The sequence below is a fragment of the Epargyreus clarus genome, unplaced genomic scaffold (genome assembly GCF_041222505.1).
Source record: "Epargyreus clarus isolate Ecla_fem2 unplaced genomic scaffold, WU_Ecla_fem_2.2 ptg000034l, whole genome shotgun sequence".
In the NCBI taxonomy this organism is placed as follows: Eukaryota; Metazoa; Arthropoda; class Insecta; order Lepidoptera; family Hesperiidae; genus Epargyreus; species Epargyreus clarus.
In genome coordinates, this window is record NW_027332239.1 from 8919906 (window position 1) to 8932579 (window position 12674).

Here is a 12674-nt window from a genome sequence, read left to right on the forward strand (position 1 = left end):
GATTACGGATTATCCATATGGACGCTCGTGATAGGATTAGTAATGGTTTTAGCTGTAACTGATACAGATTTTATTATAAATGTGCTGCGTAATCTAAAAGCGCTCCGAGTCACATAATAGAAGGCTTAAACCGTTTAAATGAAACCGTATAAGTGATATGGAATGGTTATTTCATTAAACATAATATAAATCTACCAAGGTGAATACATGTCGCAGTCACTTTTCTTAATAAGAGGTTAAATTAATAGCCTAGCTTCCTGAATTATACTTCGACGTTTAATCAAACAGAGCTTAAGGTGGCCATATGACTTGGGACGATAACGTTTAACTTCTTGCGTAGCAGAGTCATTTAAATTTAATACTTTATTAATAATTTTGCATTATGATAGTAGGAAAACAATTGTTGATGAATTCAATAAAAGTGGATCCCAATTTTATTAATTCAATAAAATTGCACATGCTCATGGAGCTCTCTCGCCTTGTGAGTCGGTGAGTCTAATGAATGTAAATTAAATAGGTAAAAGGTAAATAAACATGCCGTGATAATAGTGATAAATATGATTTCTTATTACTCTGCCCAATAGTTGATATACATTATGTAGCTATGTCTCTGCCAATTTCTGTATCAATCGCTTAAGAAACAACTCCAACGCCAGTTCTGTAAATGTTGTAGTAAACACAATAGCTGAATATCAGCCAAGAAGATACGCTGCTTATTGAACGGCTTATCAAGTAAGTTAACTGCGACATATACACAATCATATTGAAATGCGTTATTTAACATTGTGCGTGTATCGAAGCGTGTTCACCCTTGAGCAAAAGTTTCCTGTTTTTTCACAGGAACTGTCTTTATATTTGAGAGTTATAAAACTCGCTCTGAAAGTCTCCTTTATTTGTATAGTCCTTACTGATATTATTTAAGTAATATTTTTATGTATGTAAGTCTAAGTAATAATTAAGTAGGTAACAATTAATCAAGTTACAAGTCCATTGTCACTAAGAGAATCTGATCGTTTTTTTCGATACTATAACTACTATTTAATCATTTATTATACAAATAATGTGCTTCTTATATGTTTGTAATAAGTCAGGAAAGTTAAAACGAAAGTGATTATAGGATTTATTAAAATCAAAAATTAAATTGACGTAATTGCGCGGACTTTACTTGACCTACTTGGTTTATAGTTTAAACATACATTGAGATAATTGTTTGTATGCAATTTTATGCATATTTCATTAATATCAGTTAGCATCACATCTTCTATGGGCGTAAATATACTCGTACCTAGCATTCCGCTTCCTCTACGAATGGACGAGCGAAAAAAGGGTTATCGAGATTAAATATGTACCTATCCTTATTCCATGCTTGTAAAGAGCTACTTGGACCCTTTCAGCTTAATGCAAAAGCGAATACCAATGGTTTTAGAATAAATAAAACTTTCGCGTTATATCAACAAGTTTAATAGACATCACAACAACCATTTGGATCGAGATCTACGTATGGTATGCTTAGATTATATAATACAACATGACTTATATAAAAAGGAATACATAAGTATATAATTTCGATCGATACAAAACTTTCAAGATTGTATATAGTTTACATACAAATTGGCGAATCAGTCAGATAAGACTATGGGCCTTTATAAAAATCTACGACAATTCCTTAGATGCTTATAGAAATAATTTACATATATATAAGTAGTTACAAAAGTACAGATTCAAATATAAACATATGGCTCGTAGTGTTCCTTAAATAAAATATTAAGTATTGCAAGTGTATAGCATAGCTTTATATAAAAGGAATACGTAAGATATAGTTGCTGTGCATAATAAAAATAACTGTCTTTTGCTAAAATTAAAGTTAAATATTTGATCAAAAAATAAGAAAGGACAGTACTTTAATCACTAAGTAACCTTATGTACAAGCTCAATACATTTTAAGCCTTTTACTTATAATATCTAGTTTTGCAAATATATTTTTCACGTATGATGAAACAAATGGTATATGTAAATTCCTAAATTTTCGTTCTGTGTAATTATGGATTTTAGTCGCCTGTTCTAAACTTCAGGTATATTGTGATATCTTGATGTGTATGTTCTAAATGGCTAAGGCAGTGCGGGTGAATCCAAACAATCTACAATTCGTGTGACTATCATCACTGTACTGGCATATTATAATCTCTAATTTAATAGAAATAACCCGTATTAATATTATAGGAAATAACTGAAAGATTCCAAATTATAAGTTACTAAGATAATATAGGATATGGATAAAATTAAGACTAGTGTACATGCACGAATGTACTGTGTACGGTGTTTGGGCACAGAGCATCCCTGTCTTAGTCCATAAGTACGAAATTATTATTAAGGTAAGAAATGCTGTACGCTAAACAAACACTGTATGGCCACCAGAAAGTCTGTCATCGGCTAAAAAAGGTGCCTTAGGTATGCAGGGACTTTTGTCCCTGTGGTTCCGGGACCAGAATAGGGCTACGGTATCCCCTGCCTGTCGTAAGAGGCGACTAAAAGGGGCTTCCGGGGTTGCGGGTGGCGAGAGTGGGAGCTCGAACCGCCCGGCCAGCAACCCCGGGAAGGACGGCGGTATGTGTGGTCGCATACCGTCGTGCACATCAGACGGAGTGGCGAGCACCACTCTCGCCTGGGCGGAGCCCGACTGGGCAACGCGCTAAGAGGACTCCGGTTGCGTTCCTTTGGAGATTGCGGAGTCCCCTACGCAGCGCCGAGGACGGCCGCCGGGGGGGTTTTAGTGCGGTAAGAATCCCACATAATCCCGTGTCGCTCCCACGGCATAGGGTACCTTTTGAAGGGTTCCCCCTCGTAAACAAAAAAAAAAAGGTATGCAGGGACATAAAGCGAAAAGCATTACTGCGAACATTTAAAGGACAATTTCTTAAATTAGGATAAAATTAGATCACAACATAAAAATCATACATGTATTTATTTTTTGGTTTTCATGATTATAAGTAGTTACTTGCTTTTTCAGTTTAGTTTTCATTTTACAGGATGGTGCATACATAAAAGCGATATGATATCATGTGTAATTTGTTAAGATTGTTTCATTATTTACAAGCAAATGTTACTCTTCTGGTGGTAAGAAGCTAGTGCCGCCCATGGATTTTTTTTATTAATTTCATATAACATGGGAGTCATATTGTACGTTAACACGTACATTATTACTTGTGAAGACTAACCAGGAAAGGTCATTTGTCATAGTAAACCTATTATAATACTCTAGGGTTACCAGTGTAACTTTTCACTTAATATGTTTAATAGTTTTAAACTTGAACAAGGAATATCGTACTTTAAAAATACGACAGTAGTTCTCTTAATATAACTTCAATATTTTTGTTTAACTTCGCTTATGAAACAAAATGACCAAACGTACTAATTTTGTACGTTTAACAACGTTTAGTGTTATGACGTAACCAAGAGATTTTTTTGTATTGCATCACGAATTTCTACTTTGAATGATTTAAGAATACAATGGACATGATATGAGGAATGTGTAGGTATACATTTATATGACTACTTACGAACTTCTAAATCAGTAACGTTATTTTCTTAGAACATAGGTACATTCTGTACATACATACGTTATTTAATTATGTACCTACTACGCATTCCTTTTCGTATTTTTACGTAGTCATTATATTTATCAATAATACAAATTATTTTTTGTTAAACTTTTTACAAAATTCGCTTTTATCAGTCTTTTATCATTAAAAAGGGGTTCTAAAAATAAGCGGTATTAAAAGTGAATGTCTATTGGAGTTTTTTTCAATAGACATGCGTCACATGCATTATCAAACTACGTGTAGGTACTGTGTATGCCGATTCACACGTAACCACAACCACGCTGCAACGCCCCTGAGTAGAAGGGCGCAATATATGAGAATATGTAGTTGCACGGACCACGTCGCTGCCTAAGTCAACAGTGTGAACGACACTGAACACCTCGTAATTACAATGCATCTAAGCGACTTTATGCATGAGAGAACGGCTACTCGATAGCAAAGACAATTACTCCATCGCAATTACAATGCAATAACTGCTTGCCGACATTTTGTCGCTGCCATGTGGTAAAGTTGTAGTTACTTGTGATGACACATAGGTGTGATGTGTGAATAGACACTATACAATGTGCTTTAAACTACGATTTACATCAGAATTATTGCTTAATCAACATTGCAATTGCGTTTCCTCCTGTATACTTCTAAGAAAGCATCATGACTTTCGAACTAGTCGTTGTGCCTTTAATCAACAAATATACAAGTAACTTTATACATTACAACTAATAACAACAAACATTCACAAAATACACTACATAGTTGTTACATACTTTGACTTAAGTATACATAGATATATATAGCATTGATTACATTAAGAAGTACGCTAGTGTGAAATGTAAAAGTTCACTTGAGCACACGGGTTAAGTACCTAACTAGTATAAACATCGTAAATACAATGCAAATTGCAATTAACAAGGGTTATATAAAAGCATTATGGGGCCTCGCATTGTGGAGGTTTTTTCTACATGATTGATGTAACAAACGTGTATGCAGTAACTTGATGGTAGTTTGTGCAAAGGAAGATCTCCCGCCGGGCTAGGTGATCGTGCCCGGGGAGCGGCCGTGCTCCTACAGTATCAGTTCGGAACTTGTATATATGCAAGATGTTTAGAAAACTTCGATAGCGTGATTCAGCAGCGCCATCTCTTGACGAGTAGCGAGATGTCGCTACAGTACGTAAATGATCTGTAATCAACTTCATGTAGAATATGGGTTCTACTTGAAGCCAATCGCAGTTGTGTTGCTACTACAGATGACTGAGATGACTCTTTTCACATGGAAGTCTGTCGGCATCGATATTCTTCAATGGAAACGCAAGACCTGCTTCATGCTAGAAGGTGTGGCCGTAATGCCTCCCCGGTCCTACCTTAACGTTTTACCATATTAGTTATCATGAATGAACAATAAATTATTCGTCAGGTGGTGGTGGAGTGGTAACATTTTCATTTTCCTCTATTAATATACAGGTGTCCGGCTGTGTTGAGGGTGACCGCGGTGGTGAGATCACCAGCTGTGGCGAGGCCGACGGCGACGTGTGTGAGGGCGGCGGTGCGCTGCTCGCGCGGATCTCCCGCTCTGCCGATAGTAGCTCCATTTCCGCAGATTCTTTTAATTCCTCGTTGTTGTTTCTTGAATCAGACATGCTACATTTAAGTTGAATTTTTTGTATTGGGCTCTCAATTTTTACATAAAGAATCTTTTATTTTGTATACATGTATTTTAAACAGCTATATATAATAGGTGCTTAGAAGGACTTAGGGTCTTGTAGCGTGATGTCTAATAAATATAATGTAATATTTGCGTTTTTCTTTGTGATATTTGTGGTTAATTAATTTCTATATTCATTAATTTAACATATAGTTTAAATTCAATTGTACTAATTCAAGATTTATTTTTGTTTAGTTCTAGTTGTGTGCTGCACATAGGCTTTATGATACGGCAATAAGCTGATGATAGATTTGGAGTTGCTATAATAAAAAAATTAAGTGGGAAATTCATTTATTATTACCTTAGTGAGGGGTCCTCTGCATTGTTAATATTACTGACGCTTTCACCTGATGAAGCTGAAAATAATACAAATATTGTATTAATGCAGCGGTGACGGGCTTGTGACGTATTACTAGAAATGAAATGCCTAAAGAAAAAAAATGATAAAAAATTAAAAAGATGAGAAAAAATAGTTTAAGGATAGTTTAAATGAAATAAAATGTTTACATCCATTTATATGTAAGCGTTATGTGCTTGATAGCTGTAATTCGTTAATTTACGGCAAAACTGAGTCTTACGATGTATAGTGTCTTCTCGTAGGCGCTGTTGGCGGGCGAGCGGGCGCCGGCGCGTGTTGTCACGCACGCGCAGCGTCACGCCTGCGCACGCGCCGCTCGCGTGCAGGTCCATCGCTAGCGACGACTGCGACCCGCACTCGGATTCCGCCGCGCTAGCGCTGTGACGTGGTCAGATCTTTTCATTTTTTTATTATATTGAAGTAACAAACGAGTAGGCAGTAAAATTGATGGTAAGCAGCCATTAATCAACCCCAGTTAAAATCGAAGTCCTTGCCTTTGTGGTCCGTCATAAATTTGTTGTAAGTTCCATATAGAAATGACCGACAGTGTCCACTTAACATCAGGTGGCATGTTCGTTTGCTACTTCAGTGTAAAAAAACATATAAGGATAATTATAAACGATCATAATTAATTAAAAAATTACATAAATAAATATAGTACGACTATAGCATTTACTTATATTGTACCATCTTATGTCTTAGGTATTACTGTAATACTTTATTTACTAAATTCCACCATAATTTTAATCATTCATTTTTTTATTTAGATATTAATTTTTCTACCTAATAGAGAATGAGACTAAAAATAGAAAGATTGAAATGAACACTATGCATTTCGGTTTTACGAAGTTTTGGAAGTAAAGCAGTTTTAATTTTGAGAAGTCATGTGTGTATTAGTTATAAATTATAATTTGCATTATAGGTGGAGGCAATTAGTATAGATTTTGTAGGGAGACCCATTTCCTACAGCATAAAAGTATAATTATATCGAAGGAAGAATACTCTACGGATTTACAAGTACAAGTCGACGTATAGCAAGAAGGATAAAATAATCTAAAGTATTATACACTATTTACATGTTTTATTCGTTGTTTATAAAAATAGGTTATTAAGAAATATTTATGCTTTCTTAGATCGTAGCGCTGCAAAATCTACGCATGCCTAGTAAGTCTAACTATGACCACTAGCTACAACTACTGCAGAAAAAGTAAAAATATAAGTTGGAAAAAGTAATTACATGATTTCTAGAATGAATTGAGTATGAAGAACGTTTACCTTACTGCCGAGTGAGGGGGCTCGTCTACGGAGAGCGCGTAGCGTCGTAGAGGCCTACGTAGCGCACTGACTGGCAGCGTAGCTCGCCCACTGCCGCTACGCAAGTCCGGTGCGGAGCCAAACCGTGCACGATCCTTTGCCCTCTCACCACTGGTTCTGTGCCATATACACTCACTGCCCTATCTCTTCAAGAAGCCTGCGAGTCCAATACCGGATTACAGGCCACTTGCCTACATGTTTGTTCGAAATGATCTACGATGGCCAATGTTAGCTTCAAAAGCAATTTTGCAGCTGCTACTCAAATCACGATAGGCTTTTGATTTTTGAAGCTTTCCACAAATCGATTTTGCTCCCAATGCTAGTAACTACGATGTACCATTGCGATGTATGTGTAAAAAATGTCGCTACTACGTTTTGTCCAAATATTTTTAATGATTGGAATCTTTATGTTTCATTTTGATATTGATACTTACGATCCAAGCATAGATGTATTTGTAAGTTTCAAAATTTAACTACTGGGAGGGGCGCAGTCTATTGGAAAAATACCATTTACAATTTTCATGATCATTATAATGGTTAAAAGCGCGTACCTGCTACAAGCGTGGGGCGGTCGAATCCTGTGCGGTGGTGCTAGAGGGAGCGAGTGTGGTAGAGGTAATACATTAGGCAGGCGGTAGACGCCGAGCTGGTCGATGCGGGCGGGCGCGGCGCAGGGCGGGCCGCGTCGTGGGATCGGCCGGGGCAGAGCTTGCGGCCGCGCCGGCGTCACCTTCGCCGCGCTGTCCCGCGCTTCGAATGTCATCACGCAAGCGGCTACTACTATGAAGCCTGGAAATTTATAAATAATACATCACTATCATATGCTGTTGATTTTGCTTAACATAATATACTATTTACAATGTAATTTTAAATAATAATTATTTAAAAATTGGTACGTAAATGAATAACTAATAAACAAATACGTATAACTTCAAATGGTAAATAATATTTCCACAAAATTTATTGGTACCGAATATCCTGATTCAAAAGATATTTGGTTGTGACGAAGAGGCGGCAATTATCGCTATATGTATAATATTATATTACCTCCAAAACCCATAACAATGGGGCCGGCGTACGAAAGGTTGTTAAGATGAAAGCCGCGGGCCTCGTCTTTGACTGATACCGTGGCGTTGCCTCGCACCTCTTGTGCGACTGACAGCGTGTCTGCGTAGTATCCTAGAAAATGAACAAGGTATTGCCAATAGATACTCCGTTTATACTTTATTTTAATAGTAAAATAATATAACGTACTATGATTGTACGTTGAGTAATAAATTATACAAAAAATGTGATGGTGACAATTTTTTAAGGTAGTGTTTTTGTTTTTCATTTTTGTATATTGTAATTTTATAATTTTATATTGTAAATTTTGTAAATAAGTTATTTTATATGTATAGTTTAATTTATTTATTTTAATTTTCTGTAAGTTTAATTATAATTGTAAATATTTTTCAGTAAATATAGCCTATGTTACAACAAATCACACAACAATAAATAAAAACATGTTATCATTGTAAAAAAGCAATACATATTTTTCTTTTCAATAATTTATTCACTGGTCGAAATTTATTATTTGCATTATACTTATATTCAATTTGACTATTTTACGACGATATCATCTTTTCAATATGTTAACATGTGTTACTATATATAAATTATTGTTAAAAATAATGTTATATGGACAATGGACAAAAAGTATACAATATCACTCCAATACAGCTGAAGCTGGCGTTGACGTAACATAGGTATATGAAACGTGTGTATTTTGAAATTCGAGCAACAGATTTATTCACAAGTATGTCAGACATGTTACGTGTAGCGCCGGATGCTGCCAGCCGGACGGGAAACGTTCTCTCATCGCGGCGTTGTATTGTAGAAACAGTTCCTCTCTTCGAAACATCATTATGAATATTTGAAGTTGAATGAATGGAAATGGTAATTTTTAGTTCGTTTATTTTTTCTTGTTTTGTATGTATGTGATATGTAATAACTGGCGCCCATGGACATACTTAGTCAATCAGTTAGATAGAATTGGAATTCTACCTGAGGTCGGTCACAGATGCATTTTGTTGACATAGACTTTGGAGGTTCAATCCAGCTTGTAATTTTGTTAATACTATAGAGCAATGCGTCTCAATACTCTCACACTCTTGATTATAATATCTGCATGTATAAGTACATGTTACATGATTTCTAGAATAAATATGATATATGAGAACGTTTAGACTTAAGGTTAATGTATTTAAATTAATATTTAATGTATAATATTTTATGTAATTTTACGTATATAAATATTTATTTTATATATTTTAAATTATTGGAGCGATAATATAAATGCCATGTTCATCTGTAACTGTTGGTACACGATCTAATTATTAACCGACTTCAAAAAGGAGGAGGTTATCAATTCGGCCGGTATCTTTTTTTTTTATGTATGTACACGAATTACTCCGCCGTTAGTGGACCGATTTTAATAATTCTTTTTTTATTGTTTAGGGACGAGCTGGAAATTGGTCCCATTTAAATATGGTTAGAATCCATCGATGGGTTCTGGAGAAAATGAGGGGAACTCCTCCACCCATGTAAATATAACAGCCATAACTTCGCCGTTTATGAACCTATTTTAATGCCTTTAATTTTGTGTGTGGACAATTGCTACAAGTTGGTCCCATTTAAATATGATGAGGATCAGAGTGGGTTCTGGAGACAAAATATGTAACTCCTCAACCGATGGGTTTTGTTTGACGATATTTGGTGTAGGTTCTAATGAAATTGCAAAACCAGTCTATCATTGACTATTTAAGGGTCTGATAATGTGGCTCGGAGTCAAAATATGTAACTCCTCAACCGATGGGGATAATTGAGTTGTGTTTAAAGATATTTGGCGTAGGTTCTAATGAAATTACAAAGCCAGTTCATCATTGACTATTTAAGGGTCTGATAATGTGGCTCGGAGACAAAATATGTAACTCCTCAACCGATGGGAATAATTGAGTTGTGTTTGAAGATATTTGGTGTAGGTTCTAATGAAATTGCAAAGCCAGTTCATCATTGACTATTTAAGGGTCTGATAATGTGGCTCGGAGACAAAATATGTAACTCCTCAACCGATGGGAATAATTGAGTTGTGTTTGAAGATATTTGGTGTAGGTTCGAATGGAATTGCAAAGTCAGTTCAACATTGACTATTTAGTTAGGTTAGGTTGGAACATACAAGATAATATAAAACTAAGCGAGCAGGGCGCGGTAGCGCCCTGCGAGCGGGCGTTTCGGTGCTCATATTACACACGCTGTTTACGCCGTTATCCAACTAAATATATTGAGCGCCGACTTCACAAATATGTACTATACCAACATTTATTTCAATTATTTTTTACTTTGTAGTGACATAGAAGTCGGTTGTATTTTTTGTTATTTTTTTTAAATCATTGTATTGTTTTAAGTGTATGATACGTCGATGAACCTTTAATAAATATATAAATACACCATAAAGATAACATATGTATCTGTTCTATTCGTTATTAATTATATTATAATATATTACCTATTACTGCCATAGCAGTTCCCAGCAGCATGAGCAGCAAGCCCGCAGAGAGCGCGCGACACGCGTGCCACAGGCATTGGGAACTCATCTTCCCCCGGACCACCTGTAAACATTATAAACAGATGTCTTTAAGACCTGCATTTATACGTGATTCTTTTCAGAAATAAAAGAAATAGGTACGAGTGAAATATTAAGAACAATGTGTTGCTGATTCGTTACTTTTGCAGTACATTTTATTCAATTGTTTTGTTATTCGTTTTCAATTTGAGCGACGTAGTTTAATGGAAAGCGTTACAAGTACCTACATTATATTTTTTCAACAATTATTAACAAAATAAAAGTGTTTTTTGGTAACATATAAATAAAATAGACACTACAAAGTTGGTTAGTGAATATTAATAGTTTTGCAAAAATGTACATTTTTAGGTATGATAATATGATACAATACGATACGATGCACTATGTACAATTTATTTGAAGGCCTTACTTATGCGGTGGAATTATTAATGCGTAACATGCTAGATACAGTTTAGTCTAGAATATTTTAGGCATTATTAAATTAATAGGTAGTTTTTTTTAAACTCATAAGTACCTACCGGTAACGTAAAAGAAATAATTTTATATTATGTTTATTATAAGAATAAAAATATATTTAAATATATTCATAGTACAAAGACAAAGTAATGCCTATGTCTAGTTCTTTCTTTTGATCATGTGTAAGTTATGTAAGAAATTATTCTGAAGAGCCTTTTGTTGTTCATTATAAGTATTGTACGAACGTATGACCGAAGATAAATAATACCGATCGTTTCAATTTCCATTCACCCGTCACTTACGCGGATGATAATAGTTTTAATGTATTCATAGGAATGAGTTGCGTGCGCAACAAGTCCTCAGCCAACTGTTGAGTCTTCAGATCCGATGGTCACATCCACATTATTTAATTTTGCATTTTAATAAAATAAAATAAATGCATCAAGTCGCGAGAAGTGTGAATGAAAGCGGGCGTTTCTTTGTAATGGAATGTGCGTAAGGAGATATAGAAGTGCATATTGGAGGTATTGGGAGTGGAAGGTGTACCTGGACGTTCCAGGTGGCCCCGGAGGCAGGGTGCGCTCGGCGCAACGGCCCCGTGACACTCCGCGCGCGCCTCATGCCGACTGCCGCGACCGCTCGCATTGTGCTCCGCTGCTGCGCACGCATACAGCCTCTCTGCTCCAGGCGGCCCAATTCAACAAACAAAATCGAAACCCAATCGTAGGACAATCGTTGAACCTTAACCATGACGTGTTATCGGCTCGTATGATAGTGAAATAGCGACTCACAAATAAATATCAGATAGGTAACCTTTTGAATATACATAAATTATCAATATTTTCATAAAATTCCTCATATACTTATGTAATATCTAGTAAGTCATAATGGATTAAAATATATACATATTTTATTTTAATTATAACAATAACTTAAGTACCTTGATTTAGGTATAAAGGTAGGTACTTTCTACGACTGAATCTGCTAATTGAGTTCAGCAAATATTTATAAATAACTACGTTACAGTCATTAACTTCGAAAAGTACAATTTATTATATCTAAATAATAATTGTTTTTATATAAATACTAGACCAGTTAAAACTCTTAAGTTTTATTATTTCTCGTAAAATTGTCGAAAGTGGATATTGTCGCCTTTGATATTATATGACTCAATTAGGTACTCTTTGGACGCGCGTAGCGAAATTTCTTAGACTCTACGAAAGACCAAGGGTACTGAAGAATTTTAATCCATGAAATCAATATTACGTATTTAGTCTTTTACAATTTCACCATTTCATGTTCATTTTTTACCAGTAATGTAATAATGTATTAAATGAAAGTATGCATATTATGCGTATTATGTATTTATAATATGTAATTCTAATTTATGACTGGGTAAGGCGACGCGGCTTTTATATAAAAAGTCTACAAAAAGTACAAAAGAGAACCAAATTGCCGCGTAAAATAAGGCGTATTATTAACTTTACAAATTCACTCATAAAGTGTCATAACCTCATAACAATACCACTTGTGCGGAGATGCAATTATTTGTCACGGTAAATATGTAAGTATTGCATTACACGAGTCGCTTTTTGCGAGTATATACTTTATCAAGGGCAAC

The 12674-nt window shown here is 35.3% G+C and overlaps 1 protein-coding gene across 1 annotated transcript; it reads right to left on the reverse strand.

Annotated features, from left to right (window-relative positions):
• Positions 1–4020: 4020 nt before the first annotated feature.
• Positions 4021–11674, reverse strand: LOC140756188 (uncharacterized). Its single transcript, XM_073091628.1, has 8 exons — positions 11600–11674; positions 10520–10622; positions 8020–8151; positions 7524–7761; positions 6934–7089; positions 5879–6036; positions 5602–5656; positions 4021–5221 (listed from the first exon to the last, which is right to left on the reverse strand). Exons 1-8 carry the CDS (start codon positions 11672–11674, stop codon positions 5002–5004), a joined length of 1137 nt encoding a protein of 378 aa, XP_072947729.1. The 3' UTR covers positions 4021–5001.
• Between the last annotated feature and the right edge of the window lie 1000 nt (positions 11675–12674).

Excerpts from the sequence above, each read along its gene's own strand:
- LOC140756188 (XM_073091628.1), bottom strand. The coding sequence starts at position 11,674 with ATGAGGCGCGCGCGGAGTGTCACGGGGCCGTTGCGCCGAGCGCACCCT. Across the intron at positions 6,037-6,933 it reads CCCCCTCACTCGGCAGTAAG|CGCTAGCGCGGCGGAATCCG; the intron begins GTAAACGTTCTT and ends ACCACGTCACAG. Across the intron at positions 5,657-5,878 it reads ACGAGAAGACACTATACATC|CTTCATCAGGTGAAAGCGTC; the intron begins GTAAGACTCAGT and ends TATTATTTTCAG.